Source organism: Eurypyga helias, unplaced genomic scaffold (genome assembly GCF_000690775.1).
Source record: "Eurypyga helias isolate BGI_N326 unplaced genomic scaffold, ASM69077v1 scaffold13696, whole genome shotgun sequence".
Lineage (NCBI taxonomy): Eukaryota > Metazoa > Chordata > Aves > Eurypygiformes > Eurypygidae > Eurypyga > Eurypyga helias.
The window spans coordinates 3,140-24,387 of record NW_010256081.1 but is presented as its reverse complement, the minus strand read 5'-3'; the positions used below and the strand labels follow the sequence as shown (position 1 = coordinate 24,387).

Below are 21,248 nucleotides of genomic sequence, written 5' to 3'. Positions count from 1 at the left end.
CCACTGAAGTAAGGCCTGAAGCTCCCTTCTAACACCCTGCTGCTCCCAGGCTAAGGAGAGGGATCTCTTTTAGCTCGGGTAACGAGAATGCTGCAACCCAAACCCAGCAGCGATGCCTGGCCGTACTACAGATGCTTTGGGAAGGTGCCAGGCCCACGCAGCTCTGTGCCTGCCTTGCGGACAACCCGCTCTCCCCAGCCGTGCCCAGGCTTCTGTGGGAGGGTGGGACAAAGGTGTGAACCAAGGAGGAGACGGGGCGAAGGCCCTTGGCGTGGAATGGCTGTGCCCTCACAGCTTTGGCACGTAAATCCTCAGCACCCAGGTGGGAATCTGTAACCCAGGCCTGGTGCACTCCAAGGCGAGGGTTAGGCCCAGTCCCCAGACCTTCCCTCAAGGCCGTGCTCTCTGTTACACTGTGCGGGGGGAAGTTCTGATCAAAGACAACGAGCCAAGGTGGCCTGTGCCAGTCAGCACAGGTACACATGCCTGATGGAGGGGGGAGAGGCCTTGTGCCGCTGCCACAGGAAAGGCAGCGACCCTCGTAGTGTTCAGCGGTTTGGCGCCACCGGGGCACTCGCTCCCTGCCATCAAGGCTCACCGGTTGTCAAATGGACCCAGCCAGCCTCCCTGCACAGCCAGGTCTGGCACAAACCTTCCCAGCCAGGCTGGAAATGCTGCTGGGGGGACAACCGTGTCTGAGCTGGGTAACTGTGGGAGGCACCTCACCCACTGCACCCCACCAAACACTGAACGGTATCTGAAGCAGGTGACCCCAGAGGGGTTTGGGCTAAGTTCAGCTTCCCCCAGCCAGGCGTGAAATGCTGCTGGGGGGACAACCGTGTCTGAGCTGGGTAACTGTGGGAGGCACCTCACCAAACACTGAACGGTATCTGGAGCAGGTGACCCCAGAGGGGTTTGGGCTAAGTTCAGCTTCCTTGTATTGCAGTCTGAGAGGGAACACAGCCCGTGTGCCGTGAGCCTGTCCTCCACCTGCCTGCCAAACGCACGGGGTCCAGAGTGGTGTCTGCAAGTGCAGGACATGCTGCTACCTGAAGCACGAGGGATTCCTGCCTCCCTTCCCTGCTTCAGGTGCCTCTGGGGAAAGGCAGGATGCACGTTCAGTGCTGAGAGATGGCACTCGCTGCAGCATCTCTGCCACAAAACCCAGCGAGCCTGCCCTAGCCCAGACAGCCCAGCTGAGGAAAGCGGATGAGCTGGGGCTATTGGGAGCTCAAACAAAAGAGATCTTTGCTGAGGAAGGGACCAGGAGGGCAGAAAAACTGCATGTGAGGGAAGGAGGAAAGGAAGGCAGGTCATCTGACAGGGCAGCAGAGTGGTGATGAGCCCCAGAGGAGCTGCACAGACTGGCAGGTGGGTCAGGACTCCACTCCCAGCAGCTGGGAGACCAGCTCCCCTCCCCATGCGGAGCAGCAGGTCTCCTGCTCGCTTACCTACACAATTTCTCCACCATCTCCACAGCCCTCACTCTGCTCATCACCCAGAGGATCAACGGTCCCTTTGCACTGGAGACAGCTTGGTCACAGCTCCAAGACAAGGTGGGAAAGAAGGTGGAAAGGTGGGCACAGTGTGTAGGCGTGGGCTGGCCTGGATTCAGGCCTCCACACCTCCAAAGAGCTCCTCCTGGTGGTCCAGCAGGAACTTGGTAAAGGTATTGATGGGGTTGATGGCTTTTAGGGTGATGGCTACATCTTTGGCCCACAGCAGATTTGGGCCAAACACAACTGCCAGGTTGGTGTTCGTCATCTTGTTTCTGTCACTGTGAGCGGAGACCTGTGTGGGAAGGAAAGAGAGCACTGTGAGTCCTGCAGAACAATGCAGCAGCTGCCCTCCACCCTCCCCAGAGCCAGAACTGACAGACTCCCAGGGGCAGCCAGGAGGAGAGAAGCTGAAGGCCCAATGCCAGAAGACGGCTGAGGTAAACACACGTGCCATCCAGCACCCAGGAGGTGAGAGGCAGCACCTTGCCATTTGCCACTACAGCTCAACCACCAGGCGATACCATGGGACCAAGAGCACTGTCAGCCAACACCTCTACAGTCCAGACCACAAAATGATCTTCCCTCTTGCGGGAACAGCCTCGCAGTGGCTTCCCTGGCAGCAGAAAGTTCTGCAGGGCAGATCCCAGATCCCTCTTCTAGTCTAATCTTCTACTCAGGTATTTTGCAGTTGTATCTCCACCCTGGAGTGCTTTCAGCCTCCCTGGTACAGACCACATGGCCTTAATGCCCACCCGCATCTCTCAGCGTTACAAGAAGCACCTGCTTAGACTAGTTTGTCGTGATCATTCCTGATCTCTGCCTGACAAGAACACAAGGTAAAGAAAGGCCATTTCCTAGCTTAAGACTCATTGCCTCTCCAAGGAAAAGAGGGAGCAGGCAGTCAGAAAGCTGAGGCAAGGCACTGGCCACTGAACTGGAATACGACTGCCCACCTTTGGAGCAGCTCACCTGCACCAGAAAGGCTGTCAGAAAACGGAGCACTTGGTAGTTTTCTTCCGGCAGAGTCTGGAGTATTTTGCGAACAACATCCACACGATTCTCCTCCTCCACACCTGAAAACCAAGAGAGACAGGACAAGAAGGTCCATGAGGAATCCTCAGCACCCACCCTGATGAAAGCCCTGCTTGCAGTCACAGGGTATCCCATGCAGGACTGCCCACCCCCAAAATATCTTAGCCCTTGGCCAGTGCAACACTCAAGGAGTAGCACACTCTTGTAACAACTCACTCTGGAAGCTGACAACGTGGCTGTAAAGGCCAAAGGTGAGGAGGGGCTCAGGTAGCTCCCTCAAGAAGGTCTTGAGGATCACAGCAGGGAGGTGGACATCTTCATACTGCTGGAAATCTACAGGCACACCTGGGAAAGTAGAGCAGAGACTCAGTATTCACTGGCCAATGCAGGATCTTCTCCAGACAAAGAGTGGGACATGGTGGTCAGAGCCCAGAACTAGGGAAGCAGTGTTTTAAAAAACACAGAGAGGCTGAAGCCTCACAGCTACTTGCAGAGTGGAAAATATGTGTCCCAAAAGCATTTGCAAAGCACTGCTGAATGCAGCACTACATCTTTAGTCATCAAATGAAACAGATGACCAAGTTTCTTCCTGGTCAACTTCAGTCCCTCCAGGATAACCAGACTAAGATGGTATATCCCAGACTGAGAAACAAGGGAATTTTCAGGAAGGAAAAGGGCAGTGAGTGGAACATGAGTGGGAATGAATACGTCTTCCACACAGCAGAAGTATCAGATCCTTCTCCCTTGCAACTCAGGTGATACCCTGATGGGGCCTCACCTAGAGACCTCTCAGAGAAGGAGAGACGCCATGATGGACTGGTTCCAACACAGTTCCAGCTGGACAGCAGTAGCCTGGGAATGCGAGGGGCTCTGCTGATCTTGGGCACTTACCCATGTTGTATTTTTGCTGGACCTCCCTGACAACCTGCGTATTTGCTGATCTCCGGAAAACCCCCTCCGTAGCAAGAGCTGTGAAGTGAGAGCAGATGGAGGAGAAAGATCAGCCACGTGAGACTCCCTAAAGATGCTGGTCTTCACAGGCATAAATCCATGCTGTGGGGACTGCAGACAGATGTCAGCAAGTCCCTTTTTTAGAGTACAGCCATTCTTTCTGCTTCCGCTACCAGGCAAAGGATACAAGGAGTATTTTGCTACAAGTGGGAGCATGGACGACTGGAAGAAAGAGGTCTCCTAAGCCCTGCATAATCTCTCTTGAAGGCTAACTCACCTGGTTCAGGCATTTACACCTTACTCTAGACTGCTGTTCTTTGCCTTACCACACTCTGGATGGGAACTTGCGTGGAGGAGAGGCCACTGACAGGGAATTAAGAGGGGCTGCGGCTTCCCCTGAACACTTACCATGCTCCTGCAAATGAGTGATAGTGTCTCTGACCACCAGCGGAACAGGAGACTGATCGGGGTTCTTCTCCCTGAGACTGCGGGAAGAGACAAAAGGTTACAATGACTGATCTTCTCTGCCCTGCATACAGCCCCTGAGTCTTGAAGTTGCCCACACAGGATCCCAGTCCCCGGTTCAGCCATTATTCCAGCCTTCTCTCCTCTTCACCCACCATGATACGTCATTCACTGGAGCAAGTATGAGCTCATTACTACACCACGGGAATATTTCATCTTATGTAAATCATAGCCTGTAGATGCCATGGCAAAGGGGTGCCCAGAAGGCAATGCTGCCAATTACAAATCAGGTGAAAAGGGTTAAGCTTCCTTTTTCCTTCCTCATAGGAGAAAGGGCAGAAAGAAGCTGACACATGAGAGAAAGATATATATATGGGGTAAGCTTACCCACCCCACTCCTGTAACGGAAGACCTATCAAGCTAACGGCTATCAGGGAAAACCTAGGGCTGCCACGGTGTTCGCTGCCACCCCCACATTCGATTGTCTGTACCACTGGATAGCATGGAGCTGTTCACCCCTCTCAGGCTACAAACAAGCTCAGGCACACGGCACCACGGGGGCTGCGTTGGGAGATGTTGTGTTGAAGCTGAGGAACGTGTTCCCAGATTGCTTCAGAGAATCCATCTGGCCACAGAGTACTGGCTCCTCGTCATTCTCCAGGCAGGCAAAAATCACACTCAAAGTTAAAAATATCTTCAACACTTAGGCAGTATCACTAGCCCTTGCCAGTGTCTGTGCTTGCCTGTGTCACCACACAGGAATGGGGAGTGGGAATCAGTACAAGGGTGAACAGAATTGCTTTTAAAATAGAATTTATGATATGGAAAAACCTAAGAAACAGATCTGCAGGATCTATTTCAACCAAAATAGCATAAGCCCCAAAGACACCTCCATCAGCCTCCTACAGATTTCCTTTTCTTAAAGGAAGTTTCCAGTGGCACAAAGCCGTCCCCCCAGCCCTTATTTTGCTCCTCTCTTAGTGATCCTTAGCTGCAGAACAATCTCATCCTAATTCAGATACAATCTAGTTGAGGAATCCAGAAGGTGGAGCTGAACCGAGTCAGTCAAGATCGGGACGTAAGTGCAGAGCTCCTCAGAACAATGATTAAAGCTTTGTAGGAAGTCTGAACTGCAAGAAATTTTACAGCCACTTTTGCTGCTGTCCGGTTATAAATACAGTGACCTCATATCAAGCAAGTCAGGGCAAAAGCAACACAATCCAGAGATACTCACTGCTGGAGCGAGACTCCAAACTGCTGGTTTGGCAGCGGTGGGCGCGGGGGTGTTGGCTTCTGGGGCACTTGTGAAGGTTTCTGCAGGGATCTCAGATATTCATCATATCTGTGGCAAAACACAGACTTGTAAAAAGCCGCTCCACCTCCCAGAAAGGGCACGGACCAGTACTGCACATGGCCCAGGGCACACCCACTAGTAACAGCTCCAGCCTAGTGTGGTTGATTCCACCTATGCTAAAAACAAGGTGGGCAGCCCTGGAGCATAGGGGCCACAAGAACACGCACCTGGTTGCCAGAAAAAAGCAGTAAGAAATTAATATCTATCTAGATTCAGGAGCTGACATAGCTGAGGATGACAGCCAGCGTGGGCAGGAGGCCAGGACAACACTGCTTGTGATCAGACAGTTGCATGTGTGTGAGGGACAGGGAATCAATCTAGTAGGACTAAGATCGTGGCAACTCCAGGAAGCCCGAAGATGAGTCGAACATGCAGAGTGAGCAAATCAGGCGCCCAGACGCAGCAGATGTGCACCACGAGCTCCAGGTCAGTGCTAAGGTCAGCAGCTTGCAGAAAGCCCCTGAGGGGTGAGTGGGAGAGGCAGGATTAGTGCTCCACTGGAAGAGGATTTTAGCTCAAGGACAGAACTGGGCACTGGGGCCAAGAACATACAGGAAGGAGCGTGGAGAGAAACAATAGTCATTAAGGCGATTTGTCACGACTCCCTCTAAAACCATTGCCTGAGTGGAACAACCTCTTCCTCCCCCTGCCATTCCTCCAGAAAAGTCCCCTCTCACAGAGCCCTAAGCAAATGGGAGACAGGCAGCATTCTCACTTCAGCACTTGGCTTGGGATCCCCAGCTGTTCCAACTTCACATACTCCTCCAGCTCACTAAGGAAGTTCACATAAAAAATCTTCCGTCCAAACTTGAAGCTGAAAAACAAGAGAAAAGTAGGTATGTGAGGAATCGGGAAACCCGGTAGCAGAACGGACTTCTCACAGGCAAGGAGAGCAGGGGGTCTGCAAGAGACACCAATGAGACAAAGGGGCAGGTATGGCTGAGCAGCAGAGATGTTGCCCACATAGCTCTGCAACTCCACGTATTGTACCAGGAGATGCCAAGACTTTCCAAGTCACATTAGAAGCAGTAGCAGGCTCCCTAAAAAGCTCTGTTTCTCCTTCCTGAGTTCCACAGCAGGCTGGAGAAAGTTTTGTTTTCACTTATTTTACAGAGTTACTTTCAGCATCAACACAACAAATTAAATATAATTAGGACTGATGATCCCACTTCCTTTTCCATTATTAGCAGAGCCTGCAACACTTCACTTCTACTTGGCTGGATAGAGAGGGAGCAGCACAGAGCTGTAAACACTGCAGGTTCCCAAAGCAGTACTTCTTGGGTTTGAATATTTCTGAGCTCAGAAACAGGAGATAGCACAGGATGAGAGATTCCAGGGTAGGCTCGGTAGCCTGGGCTCATCTTGTCCCCCACTGAGAGTGCCTCACTATTCCCTTGCAGTGTGAGTGAGCTCCTATAGTGCTTCCTACCTGATCAGAGGCTTGAAGAGAATCAGCAGAGTCTTGATGAACATGGTTGGGTGCACAATATACAAGGCTTTGATGTTCTTCTTGTACCTGCCAAGAGAAGCTAAGGATGAGCTGCACTTTGAGCAGAGGAACCAACCTTGCCACAGGATTAAGACACCCTGGGTGCCCTACTCCTTTCACACTGAGCCTCACCACTCCCCAGCACCCACGGTCTCTGCCTTCTCATGCTTCCTAGCCGTGTCAGACCACTCAGCACCTTAAGGGCATGCTCCTCTGTATTCCAAGATGAACTGAGAAGCAGCGAGCAGCCTCACCAGGAAGCAGCAATTATACCATGGGGCTGATACACTTGCACTGGGTCCTGGTGTTGCTGCTTGCCTGTTGGCCTAAAGGATGTAACTACAGAAGGAGCTGTTTCTCCCAGGATTCAGTATGCATTAAACAACCACCCACCTCCATAAGCAGCAGAAATAAGTGATAGTAAATTAGGATGACCAAGCTACATGGGGGGCCTGGAGAAGATCTTCTCTGTTACGCTACAGAACAGCATGTTCTATCCCTGCTTGCTGCAGCTGTACTCACTTGCGATCAAATTCCCTGTAGGCATCCCGCAGCCAGCTCAGGGATGGCTTGTTCTCACTGGTCAGGCCATGGTGCAAGTACACCAGTGTGTAATCACTCTCCACATACTGGTCCAGTGTGAATTTCAGGTACCTGAGAAGAGACAACTGCTGAACTCACTTCATGCTCTGCCACAGGGAGGCTCTTCCTCCCTTTGGGACTCATTTTGGTGTGCCATAACAAAAAGAGACGTAAATACTTTGGGAGGACACATCCAGCTAAAGAAGCTACAGGTAGATCTGACCCCAGGAATCCAGCACCTGGGAATTAAGTCAGGCTTAAGAAGTTAACAACAGCCTCCCAAGGCACTACTCACCCCAGTAGTTTCACGTGATCAAGTTGATGACTCGGGGGCATCCGGCAGGCACTGAACAAAATGACTTTCCTTCCATATTTGTCATCACCTGCAGATGAAATGCCAGCGATTATCAGGACATTAAGGACTACATTGTGGTCTTGGCAGCAAGGAGTAAACAGAGAATGGGAAATTGCCATAACAAGGCAGAAGTCTGGATTGCCACAGCTGCCAGCAAAGCTAAACCCCATTTTCAGCAGTTACCACGGGACAGGTACGGAAGCAGAAACCTGAACACCAAGGGCCTGGCAAGTCAACAATGCAAACAGAGAACAGAGTCCACGCTCCAGCCCTGATAGAAGAGGAAGACTCGGAAGTCAGTATGCCTTGGGACACGTAGGGATGGAGGTCCCAAGTACACAGCAGTGTGCTCAGAGCATTAATTCTGCACCACTGCCCCTGGGCACTGTTCCTGATGCACGTGTGTCCAGGGAGATGCAGGGAAAACTGCCCCGCACAGGCACAATAACCACTCCTTCCGTCCTGCACACAGTCCCAGACTAACTGCCTGGGGTCTGGTGCATTCCTTTCTTGCCTCACCTGAAGCTTAGTCCTGCACACAGAACAAAGTCATTTCATACCCTGGAAACCAAGAAATTCCAAGAAACAGTAAAGCCCCAGCTACATCCCAGAGATGGAAGCAAGCATCATCATAAGCCTCTTCTACAGACGGACCAAGTAGGGCTGCTGGATTCTCCAGGGGAATTGCAGAACAAGCTGTTCACTGCTTCCTGGATTTTCCATCCACAGAGATATTTTTCCCAACCTGAGCTGGAAGGAGCTGCACAGCATGGCACAACAAAGCAGTCTACATAAAAACCCAGCAGAAAAGAGTCCACATCACACTGAAGCCAAAATCCCATAAAGAACCCCCATCTTGGGGAGGGCACTCCCCACTTTTCTTGAAGCTTCCAAGACAACAAGCCAAGTTTTCCCCAAAGCACACCTTCATACGTCAGTGGGCTTCTTCCAGCAGAGATCTCAGCCCCATGCACAAAACCCGAGCAGAAGGGCATGGGCAGGCTAAGCAGATATGCCCGGGGAACTGAGAGATTTCGGTAAGTTAAGAACCAGGTCACAAATCTTTCGGACATAGAGTTTGAGGGAAAGTTTGGTTCTCTCCCAGACACAACACCCAATCCATTTCCATAAAGATGACTTGCTTTGTAGCACCAGTGGAGATGAAATGGTTCCTTTAGTACGAAGGATTAATGTCTTTCCATCTTTCCTGCTCCTCACCCTGCTCCAACAGCTAGGTTTTCTTGTCAAGCACAAGGAGCACAGAGCAGTGGAAGGCTCTACCGAGGTTATTATACTCTACAACACCCTCCTTCCTCCCCTACAGCACATCTCATGCAGACCACAGCACAGAAAAGCAGCAAGGATCGCTACTTATGCAGGACAGCGCTGCAATACCTCATTCCCCTTGAACTGTATCCTTTATCCCACACTGATTTACAATATTCAGAGCATGCAGCCATTTTCTCACCTTTGCAAGGGCTCTGACCCTCAACAACCGCTTGATTACACTGGCCACGTAGCAACTGAGGTCTCAAACTGACCCCCGGAACAGCAAACCTGAGGTTTCCAGGAACGCTGCCTGTTAGTAACGGACTTACTTGGCAGCTCAGTGCTGCCAACGGCAGCCAGAACACTCACACACCCCAGTCAGGACATTAAGGTGCCGCTAACACCTTTCCCTCCCAAGTCCCATTTTCAAGCTGCTCACCAGACAACACGAGACAGAATTTACTGATGCGCACAAGCCAGAACCTCTACAAAAGCTAGGGACATTGAGCAGCGCTAGGTACAGACCGGGAAAGGGCTGGCATACGCCATCACATTGACAAACACATGCGGAGGTAAAGGGCAATTAGGGAGGACGCATGACCCGGGATGCAGGACTAGGAGAAAGTGATGCAAGGCTCGTCTGGAACAACCAGATACAGTCACAGCCAGGCCACGAGACCAACATCACATTGCACATCCCACGGTAGCCCACTCTCTGCCTAGCCCAGAGTTTCTTGGTAGCTTGCTATGAGCTTTAGAGCTGGGTCTAATGCAAATAAGCGGTCTATAAAACAAAGGTGCAGGCTACAAAGTCCTGGGCAGGCATATTGTGACTTTTGAGCCACTCATTATGTCTCCATCAGGAAGACAAAGGGTCCTGTCTGCACAGAGCAGCAAGAAGAGGGGAGCATCTGAGAATCTGTTGAGTTTTGTAGTGATGAAAGAGAATGGTCAGAAGGACTACAGATCTTTGCAGATCATGGCTCTGTGCTAAATTCAGAATAGGTGCTATCTTCAGTTAACTGAGAGGCTGCGTTTCACACCAGGGAGGATTGTCTGAGGGCCAGAAGCACATTGCAAGCTTGACCAAGGCAGGCCTTGGTTGTGAAGAACTGCAGTACAGCAGCATGTTCACACGATGTTGTGTGTGGCCACGTACTCAGCTCAGGCTCCTGGACACTGATTTCCAGACCTGCCAAGTCACAAAGTCAGGAACCACATAGCTTAAACACCTTCCTCTGGAATGGCAAGAAAGCCTATGGCAGGGGCTATGCAAAGTCTAGAATCTCATTCCTTCTATAGACTTGGTGAGAAGGTCTGGGGTCGTTGGTAAATTAAAAATTGACAATTCTGCCAAAGGGGAGATGGCATGTTTCCCCTGGATAATTTCCAGGGCCAAGTACACCAAAAGATAATATACAGTCCCCTGGATGACTGGAAAAGGAGTGGCCCATTTTGCCTTCCAAATCAGAATGAATTTAGGCATGAGACCTACACAGGAACCAGCATGCCCATTACTGTGTCCTGGGTTTCACTCCCGTTTCATCACACCGAGCTCAGCCTGTCAACACAGGCACTTTCAAAACAACCAACTGCCAACCTGACATGTATCAGATCAGTCTGGTTCCTCCAGACATGACAAAATTCAAAATTCAGCATTAAAGACAAACAATCCAATTTATAAAGGAGAACCTAAAGCCCATTCCCTGCATTGTTCGCGGTCAGAGGAAACTTGCCTGCAGGTGGACTCTCTCCCTCCGAGGAACAGATTCTTATCGTTTGATCTTTCCCAGATGCTCCATCCTTGCACTGTTTCTGTTTGCTTTCCCGTTTGCAATATTAATCTTATGTATCTAGGTTTTCACCCCTTGTTTGCAATTGCAAATAGCTGAGGTTTCCACTGAACACAAGTAGAGACCATGAAGTAATCACTCAGCTTCTCAGACTGTCTCCTACCTTTCCCAGATGAGGAATGTTCTATAATTAACAAGAAACCAACAGAGAAGCAATTATATACCATCAGTATGCACAGAGCACCCCAACAATGTGCATACCTCTGTGAGTAAGTTCACACATTGAAAGTATTTTCAGTCTGCGCTGGAATTAAACTACCTCCCTATAGGATGTAATTCAGATTTTTTTTTTTTAACAGCAAAGAGCAAAACAGTAGCCGATATGCAAAGCCTCTCCAGTCAAGACAGCTGCTCTTCTAAAGAGGGATTAACCTGTAGTTCTGACAGACATGCTAATTCTCCTGAACATTGTGACAACGCTTTTAAGGCCCAAACTCAGTTTTTCCTCTCACCCCAAGAGCAGCGCTTTCAGTGCACTTCTGAGACAAGGGGCAAGGAACATCACTGCTGTGGCTCCAAGCCATCAGTGCAGGACCGTACTTCTGAACGGCCTGAAGTTTAAATGCTAAGGCTAATGTTTCAGGTTGAAACCTGCAGCCATACAAACGTAACAGAGCAGAAATTCGTATCAAGGTAGCAGTACTGTCCTGAGACAGGACTCTCTATGAATGAATCTGTACAGCCAACACAGACTTGACGTGCAAATCCTGCTATGTATCTCTAGGTATTTCTCCTGAAATGCGTCCGTTAGCCTCAATGCCGTGATTGGAGGCTGTCATACATACCCTCGGCTGAGGGCTCACCTTGATGAAAGATCCAAATGGGAATATCCTGGTACTTTAATACTGAGAGGCTGCAGACAGATAAAACTTGCCACCAAAAGCTCGAGCTATTGGTAAAACAGCAGTTAACAGAATTCAAGGTCAAGGAGAGGCCACCACTACATAACTGTGGAACATCACTACACAAGTTTCACAAAGCTTACGATGTTTATCAGTCACTGTCAGTAAAAAAAAAACTTCTCTAATATAATTTCAGCTTCCTGCCAAGCTTATGACACAGCTGGGCAGTGTTTAAGTATAGTAGACTTTATTTGCTTGTGGAATTCCAAAATGGCTTTAACCCCTCAGGAACAGAAGGCAAGGAGCTCAAAGTAGAAGTATTTTAATTCACGACATTTTCCACCTCAATATTCCCAATATCCAAACACTGCCAGAATCATAAATCCTTACAAGAGACTACAGCTTTAACTGATACAAAATATACTAGAGGGTCAGAAGAAAGAATGCAAAAAGGGAGGATGGCTGAGAGCACGGCAAATGGGGGAGAAGAGCCCATGTCATGGGGCCGTGAGGATCAGCATTTCCACGGCCTGTGCAAAGGTCTTGGCCTGCTGTTCAGAAACAGCAGAAAGAATTTCACAGCAAAAGAAGTTTTCATCTACACTGAGAAGTGTGAAAGCCCCAGCAGCCAAATTCTGAAGTCCAGAGAGTATTAACAAATGCTCGGCAAGCATAGAGCAGCCTAGTACAGCTTTGGGCTAGAATGAGGAACAAGATATCAAAACACATCTCTGCAGCCAAATGGAAAAGAAAGAGAACAGTGGCTTTCAGCTGGAGATTCCAGTTCAAGCGCCAGCTGCTCAGCACGTGAGCGCAGCAGCAGATTGTATGAAGGGTTAGGAAGCAATCCCAGGATGAACTTCCAAAGCAGGTGTGACAGCGAGGTAGATCTGAGTTCAGACTGAACTGGTCCAAGAAGGCCACCACCGTGACAGAAGAGGAAGAGGGTTTACGCTGAGACGCAAGAGCCCCAAAGTGCCCCAAGTAAAGCCAACACTCCAGATTTGGCTGAGATGACTCTGCTGTGCCTGAGGCAGAGGTGCAGCCCTCCGATGACAATTTTGTGCAGCCTTTGGACTCCTGAAGAGCTGCCAGGGCAGCCTAAGGCTGAGCAAAGTTTGGGCTCCCCTGAGACAGTCCAGCTACAGGCCACGGTCATGCTAAAGGAATACCATGATCTACAGTACCAAATGTTAGTGCCACAAAAAGTCTACCTACCTGGTTGGGCCCCATCAAGTGCACACTGGTCTGGAGGAACAGAAACAACGTTATAGCAAGCCAAGCTTCACAGCCTTTCCCAGAAAGTGATCTTGAGCATCGAGTCTCAAAGTCTCATCAGATTGCCACTGGGATGCATTTAGCTGTTGTCCTGCAGCTGTCAGGCTCCTTCTACTTCATCTTTCCCCCACGCTCCTCTCCAAAGCAACCTTATCTAGCTAGCGGAGGGTGTCCCTGCTCATGGCACCAAGGTTGGAACTAGATGGGCTTTAAGGTCCCTTCCAACCCAAACCATTCTGTGATTCTATGAATTAGAGGAGGTAACAGCAACCCATGATTTTCGAATTTCTCTCTTGAATTTGCAACTAATTCTGTATAATCCTGGCCAAATATCTGGCCCTTACCTTTACACTTCCCCTACTACCAAAACGGCAAGTGCCATGTTGCCACTTTTAAAAGGGTTAAATGCAACTAATCCTCAACATCAAGGTCTTTTGAACAATTTCAGAAGTGTATAGAGAATGGCATCATAACATACGAATAACATCCAACAGACTGTTTTGCAAGAAGTTAAATTTCACTAATAAGCTGAAGATGTGGACAATTTCGGTCTTCAACAGACATAGCTTTAAAACAAAAAAGTAGATTCTGAATTTAAAAAAATAAACTGCCAATTAGAAAAAAGTTAAAGGTTTTTCTGGGCAGGGAAGGGTCTGTGAAGGCATTTATTGCCTTGCCCAGCCCCTTTCTATCACTCCAACATGGGTCTATCAAGACAGGAGCCTGAGCAAAGGGTCCCTTGGTCTCCCTTAGAAACACCCCAATCCCTTGACCTCGCATGTCAAAACATGGTGCGCAAGCTGGGCTTGCTTCGGATGAGCCCAATTCTACAGAAGCGACTCATCATTCTGTATCATACAAACACTCTTAAAAAGATAATAAAGAAAAAAAAATAATTCAAAGAAATTTGAAAAATTATTTGAAGAAATAATTCAAAGAAATAATTCCAGAAACTGCATTCAGAAGCAGCAGAAACGCAGGCACCCTGTATTAACAGAGCTAATAATGAGGTACCATACTAGAAGAGAAAAAGACCCTTGCTATCTCAAGACTTTGCCGACTCCGTCAGCCACCAAAGACACACTGCAACACACTTTCAATACAACTTTTGCCTGCAACTTCTACCTTTGCCTGCTTAGTGAAACAACATCTACCGGTGCTCCAAGACTGATTTCACCTCCCCATGTCAATCACTGACAGCAACGGCACATCATTGGTGCTAGTTACAGCTCTGGCACCAGCAGCCAACCACGCTTTTCAGGTAGGTTTGGTACCAGATTCACCACTGAAAACAGATTCACAGTTGAAAGTGCAGTTTCAGTCTAGAAACATGCAAAAAGGTACACCTCCAGCTCTTCTCCTTGCTTTCCCACTTCAATGGAAGGTACTGCTCACACCAGTATCACACCTTCTCTGCGAGGGCAGCCCCGTAGACTGCCAAGTCATGGTGTGAGGCAGCAGATTTCCCACAAAAACCAGCAGAAACATGGTCTGAGCTTCAGCAAAACTTCAAAGTCACTGGGCAGGGACTACATAGCTGAAGTAAATAGTGATGGCCACTCTCCTGACAACTGCTACACCAACTTATAGCCTCCACAGCAGTGGAAAATCCATACGCCAATCATGTGTAAAACCCCAGTTTTCTTATCCCAAAAGGAGGAAATACAGTTGTTGTGTAAAAGGGGAATGCTGATGCACCTCATAGCTATAGGTTTGCATACTGACCACAAAGGCAAGACCAGTATTTCAGACCAGCCAGAAGAACGAGGAAGGAGCACATTGCCAGAGCTGTCAAGAGCCCCGCTGTTCCCTAACAGCCCCAGGATTCCAGTAGGCACTGCCATCTCCAGAGACCTCCTCCGGACTGTATTAACTACCTGCCATATTTTTGCAATTCAGCCTCTGCTGAAATTCATGGCCAAGATTATGTCACCCTAGCCTGCCTCAACCCCAAAGTAGATGGAAGCAGCACATTTGCCATATAGGAATTAGCAGGAGGATACAGAAACCTTTACATGTAACAGAAATTTGGGATATTTCCTCAACAGCCTTCAACCAGAAGCCTGCATTTCCTCCGAAAGCTATGTGATGTGAGCAAGGGAAAAACCCCACTTAGCAGAAGTGGTTTGTGCAGTGAAACCAAGCCGCCTCTGCTCCAACTTACAGCCACGTGTAAAGACGAATTTCTCTGCTATAATGCTCACAAAAAGAGGAACTCGGAGTCAAGAACAGCATAACCATGCAGAGACCTCTCCAGAGCCTGCACAAAGCGTTGCACAAACACACACCCTAAGGCAGGTCGGAAAGGACAGGCAGAGTATCACCCCCTTCCTTCAGAAATCCCAGAACCAAAAGAAGGTTTCCTCAAAACTTAAAATACTCTGACTCGGAACAACGCCACGGTACTCCCTCGGAACTGTGGCCTGGATGCCTTTTGCTGCCACCACCACCGCACAGGGCAGCAATGACATTGCCTGGTCCTTCCCCGTGGAACAGCTTCTCTCAGGAAGATCCCAGTCCCCAGAAGAGGCAGGAGCACAGGGCACAAATAAAGGAAAGTCTCCATGAGGCTTCTGGACTATTTTAAGGCGCAAATCAGAACATAAACCCCTTACTTTTCTAGCAAATTCTGCAAAATGTTCTTCAACAGTATTTTCCCTCTTTAGGCCAGACAGCCAGGATATTCAAATCCAGCGTGCCTTGAACAAATCAGAAATCAAGGTCAGCTAGAAAATGAGCACAGTAACTTTCTGTCATCAAAACTGGGCTTTTAATAAGTTATTAACACCATGTTCCCATCCTGCAAGAAGCTATTACTTTTTGGACCACACAGGATAACCCTGGGATCGTGGAGTTCAGCCCAAGGATGGGAAACCAGCCTTCTGCTTTTCTATCAAAATAGCATCATCATCCCAGAATATATTTAGGGAAGGCAGGAGCAGAGTTAGCCACGTGCTTTCTGCTCTCAAGTGCAGAAGAGGGAAGGACACTGAAGAGAAAGCTCATCAGTCACAGAACGGATAAAAACTACCCTTGATCAGCTGCCATCTGCTAATATGTACCAGAGGACTGGGGTGGAGCTGTTTTGTTTCAGGCTCAGTGTGGCGAGCATTCTGTGCACCTCAAGGTGCTGACAAGCCCAACTTGTCACTAAAGCCAGATCCAAATAGTTTCATATTAATCCTCCAGTGATGGTTTCGATTCTCCAGGCTACTTCTAATAGGATTTCTCCAGATTTTCCCAGATTGTTTGCCTTCCCAGCTACAGCCCAGAGAATATTACCCCGTCTGATTCTCCAAACAGTTAATGTTATTAATTATTGACCAAGAAAACTGAACAAATAGCTTCACCCCAGAGCCCAGGCTACAGCTCAGGCCCCTTTGATCAATTCCTAAATCCTGCTTCCAGGAGATGAGACACCAGCAAGCCTCAAAACTACGGGGCAGCAAATCCACCATCTGGAGTTGTGCTACTAGCTCTTCCAACGCCAAGAAAGGCACTGCACCACATTCTGTGTGGAGGGCTGTCACAGGCTTTCAGACAAACCAGTTCCTGGTGAAAACTGGCCAGGAGCAGCCAACAACAGAAGCTCCTCTGAGCCGCTTCTGCACTATACAGAGACACAACAGGGACAGACGGTTCACTAGAGACACAAATTAAAACCATGACTGGAACGAGATCTCTTTCAGAACACAGGCACACCTCTCTGCCACCCTGAAATCCTTTCAGGAAGTCAGATAATTCTTTATTTGCTATCCCAGACAACGTGTCAAATGGCTGCATTCCAACAGCCGATACTCCACTCAGAGAGCTTGGGAAAAAGTTACCTCGGCACAGAAATCCCACAGAAAGGCTGGTGCTTGTGTCAGGAGGCAGCACACAAAGTACATCCTTGGTTTGGGCTGACATTCCAGTCTTATCAATGTCTCTGATCTAAACTCTCTGCTAAGCACTTTGTCTGAAGCCTTGTCTGAAACGAACAACAGCATCATTTAACTCACCAGCTCCCAGGGGCCAGAAACACCAGTTACCTCTGCCACTCACATTCCAAATACTCCAGCTATTATCACTGAAATGGCAGACCCCACATATCCGTGCCTTCCCAGTTTCAGCAGTGAGGAGACCAGAGTGCAGACCTCTATAAATCCCAGGCCTGAAACTCAAGCCCCCTGGAAAAGAAGGTTAGTAACACATTTGCCAACGAAAGCACTTCCCAAAAACCTACAAGACAAAATGGTCCAAAATGCTGAATATCTGGCCGTCAACGGAGGCACACAGGAGACAAAGGACAACAGAGTTTTGAGTTTGCCAGTACCAGGTTGTTCCCCCAAGAGATGCAGCATGAGAGGTCAGGAGAAAGCAAGCTCATTCTAGCAGACAGCCCAGAAAAGACTGATGTCAGGACAATTCTTACCCAGGTAAGTGCCTGAGAAGCTTCCCTCTGTGGTCACACCCTGCTGCAGAACAACCTTTAATCAGGAGGACTCCAGCTTGTGCCTCTGCTTCACTGCAAATTCACACGTGGGGCAGGGAGCAAGGCACAGAGAAATGACAGTAGGAGGGGTAGGAGATGACTACAGATAATCCAGGAGGAAGTGTGAACCAAGTCACAGCAGGTTGAAGCAGCGGGTTTTTTAGAACAAGAAACTGAGATTACCCTTCCCTCAGACCTACCACAGCAACCTAAAAACTACCCCCAGAACTCTTCTTTATCGATGAGGGTTATTGTAATTAAAATAATATGGATAAGACAACCACAGAAAGAAAATCTGAATGATTGTGACCCTGAATGATTTTATGAATGTCTTTAGTTGCAGTGGGCCATGGGCCTATTCCCCCTATTTCAGATTTCTGGAAATGTGGTTTCTGGACAGGATGGCAAGCTCTGGCCATTCATATGCAAGGGAGTTACCAGACCTACTGTGGATCAGCTGAGGACCTTGCAGCTGTACTGCATAACTAGCTAATTTCTGTGGCTTTATCATGCAAAAACTACATAAGGATATAGTCAAGGGCCACATCTATAAGTTCCTCAAAAGCAACCAAGTCCTGCTGATGGTATGAACAAGACAGTAAGAGCCAAGAAAGAACGCAAGTTTAACCAAGGTCAACGGAAAATTACATGCATTGCAAACGTTCAAGAAGTTTGGTGCATCTTTACGATGCCAGCTGTCACGGCCACTGGGGCCTGGCACAGAGCAGATGCCCCCACGACCCCATTCGAGAGACCCTTCCTCAGCCCAGCTGCAGAGACATCAAAGGAGAAAACAGAAAGACCGTTACCTGCTACTTCCACAATGTGGTGCCTGGCAATATCATAGTAGGGATCATCCCACTGCAGGTGAGTGACGGGCTCAGGGGAGCCTTTGGAGTCCTCTGCACAAAACACAAGGAACAAGAATTAGAAGGGATCTGGAGCACCTTGGTGAGGGGTAGAATAGAGATAGAGGGATGAGGAAAAAATAGCTCTTCAACATGGGAGGGACTAATGTATGCACCTCTGCACCTCGGAAACCCACCTGTGAAATTCTGAGTGGGTAAGAGCAGCAGTGATCTTGGAAGAGACCCGTCAGTCCTATGAGGTCCATCCGTGTCCCTCAGGATGTACACTCTCCCAAACAGGACTGTTCAGATGTGTCACAAACATTCACAAAGTCCAAAACCCAAGTGCCAAGGGCACCATCATAGCTTTTTAGAGCAGGAGGATCTTAACATCATGCCTTGATGGATGGCTGTCCCACATGCCCTTGAGCTCATTCCCCTGACCTCTTTGGGCAGCAGCCCATAGCACGGGATTTCACAGCAACACAGGATTTCAGAGCAACAGCTCAGATCTCCAGCCCCACCTCGCACAGGTTCAAGACCCCTCCACGCAAGAAGGCCAAGCTACCCTGCAAGAGACCGTAACAGAGGACAACCGAGGACTTCCAGCATGTCTGTATTGTGAGCACCAAAGCGCAGCCAGCCACAGGACTGAGAACAGCATTTTTACATCAGCTGGCTCTGAGCTTTTTAGTGCTGTTCAGTGGTAGGGCTAATTCACTGGATGTGGTGCAAGGTTAATGTGTCTATAAAGCTTTCAGATGGAGCTGGGGCTCTGTAAATACACCCACAATGCTGTAGGATAAGCAATTCCTTTTTGGCCAAAACCCAGACCCCAAACAAGCAGGGTGCTTACCCGATTTGGGAAAAGCAGGTGCTTCATCTGCTGGCCAGCTCTTATCATCTATGGAGGCCAGTTTGAGCTGGCTGAGGGACTGGTTGGTATCATCCAAGTTCAGGTCATCCTGAAGCTCCGAGAGCGGGTCTGTAGCCATGGTCCCCAAATGCTGCAGGTTATTTTGCAGCGCCTAGAACGAGGGCTGCAGAGATTGCTAGGGGAGACACAGAGACCGCAAGATTACCTCCTCATAGAAACTCTTCTTCTTCCCCAAATCCTTCCTTTTCTTATCCAGAGATCATACTTTCCCTTGCCCTTAACACAGGCAGGAACTCCTCCTTCAAGCCAGGAACACGAACATACGTCAGATACGTGTCAGATCCTTTTGTGCCAACTGCTATCAAAAGGCCATCAGGAGCCTCTACCAACCCTCCCAGCGAGACTCTGCTTGACCACAGCTCTGTCCAGAGCAGTTCCTCTCCTGAAACAGGAGCAGCAGCAAGACGCTGAGGAAGGCGACAGGCTACACCAGCCCCTGCCTGATACACGCACCGCACCAGCTCTGAGCTCCCCGTCCCTCCGAAGGGCTGGCACAAAGCCCAGTTGTTTCCACAGTTGGCCCAGTGCTGGAAGCTTTCCCAGGAATCAGCTCCCCATAAGGGAGGGCCAGAGCTCTCAACAACAGTGAAGTGGGTGCTTCAGCGTGCTGGGATCTGCACACAGAAGTGAACAGCTTCTTAGAACAGCATTTTGTAGGCCGAGCTAGTAACACGGGGGGAACAGTACACACAAACCTTCGTCTCCCTTCAGCATCCTCCTGTGTGACAGCAAGGAACCATCTCTTGAACTTAAAGCCATATTGCTAGAATGAGTATTTTTCACCAAGCATGCCATAATACTCAAGAGACCAAGGAATTAAGAAGGTCCGAGGAACAAACAGCTCAGTGCGTTTGCTCTCGCTTCCAAGTATTTCTCACTCTCTCCCGGAGCAGAAGATAGATCAAACCCTGGGCTGAGCTAGCACAGCACCTCCGAAAGGGTACCAGTTCTGAGGGATGGCCCCCTAGGAAACAACTGTTATCCTCTAATGCCAGTGCCTTGGAAATAAGCAAGGAAACATTGGAAAGGACAAGAACATAGATCTGGATTGCTCACATAGACCACACAGATAACAGGCAGCAAGCCAAGAGGAACTGTATCAAAACAGAATGACACCTTCTATCAGCAATCCTCTGTAATCCTGTTTCTTGGACAGGCTTGTGTTTGTTCTGCATTACAAGGAGAGCAAAGGGTTCAAAGATGATCTGAGGAGGCACAACGCCTTTGTCTGGAAAGATTATATTCACAGTAAAGTTATTTCCATTAGCAGAATGGAGGGGGGCAACTCTGGTTTGCATCTTCCGTCCCTAGAACCTGAATGTGCATATTTATCCAGAAAAGATGATGGAACAGCTACTTGGATGTGAGCACAGAGGACAAAAACTGTGAGAGACTGAGCACTGGAAGGCGTCAAGTCCATGCTTAGGGCAACACTCACGACAAAGCTTGGGAATGCGTTTTGAGAGTAGAGGTGTCATGGTTTAGGCCCAGCCAGCAACTCAGCACCACAGAGCCGCTCGCTCACTCCTCCCTGCAGTAGGATGGGGAGGAGAAAATATAAGGAAAGGCTCGTGGGTTGAGACAAGGACAGGGAGGGATCACTCACCAGTTATGGTCAGGGGCAAAACAAACTCCACTTGGGGAAAAATCAATTTACTTTGTTACCAATCAAATTTGTTTGTGATTTGTTACTACCTACTGGAGTAGGATAATGAAAATAAAACCAAATCTTAAAAACACCTTCCCCTCACCCCTCCCTTCTTCCTGAGCTTAACTTTGCTCCCCATTTCTCTACCTCCTCCCTGCCAGCAGTGCAGCGGGACAGGGAATGGGGGTTGTGGTCAGTTCATCACATATTGTCTCTCCTGCTCCTTCCTCCTCAGGAGAGGACTCCTCACACTCAGCCCCTACCCCAGCATGGGGTCCTTCCCACGGGAGAGTCCTCCATGAACCTTTCTGATGCGAGTCCTTCCCAGGGGCTGCAGTTCTTCACAAGCTGCTCCAGCGTGGGGCCCTTCCG

The 21,248-nt window shown here is 49.0% G+C and overlaps 1 protein-coding gene across 1 annotated transcript; it reads right to left on the bottom strand.

The window, feature by feature from the left end:
* Positions 1 to 1,611: 1,611 nt before the first annotated feature.
* LOC104511072 (rho GTPase-activating protein 1-like) lies at positions 1,612 to 19,336 on the bottom strand. The gene is made up of 12 exons (XM_010153534.1): positions 19,148 to 19,336; positions 18,253 to 18,345; positions 7,668 to 7,755; positions 7,313 to 7,444; positions 6,731 to 6,817; positions 6,017 to 6,115; positions 5,182 to 5,289; positions 3,891 to 3,967; positions 3,423 to 3,500; positions 2,748 to 2,876; positions 2,469 to 2,572; positions 1,612 to 1,791 (listed from the first exon to the last, which is right to left on the bottom strand). Exons 1-12 carry the CDS (start codon positions 19,284 to 19,286, stop codon positions 1,612 to 1,614), a joined length of 1,314 nt encoding a protein of 437 aa, XP_010151836.1. The 5' UTR covers positions 19,287 to 19,336.
* Positions 19,337 to 21,248: the final 1,912 nt, after the last annotated feature.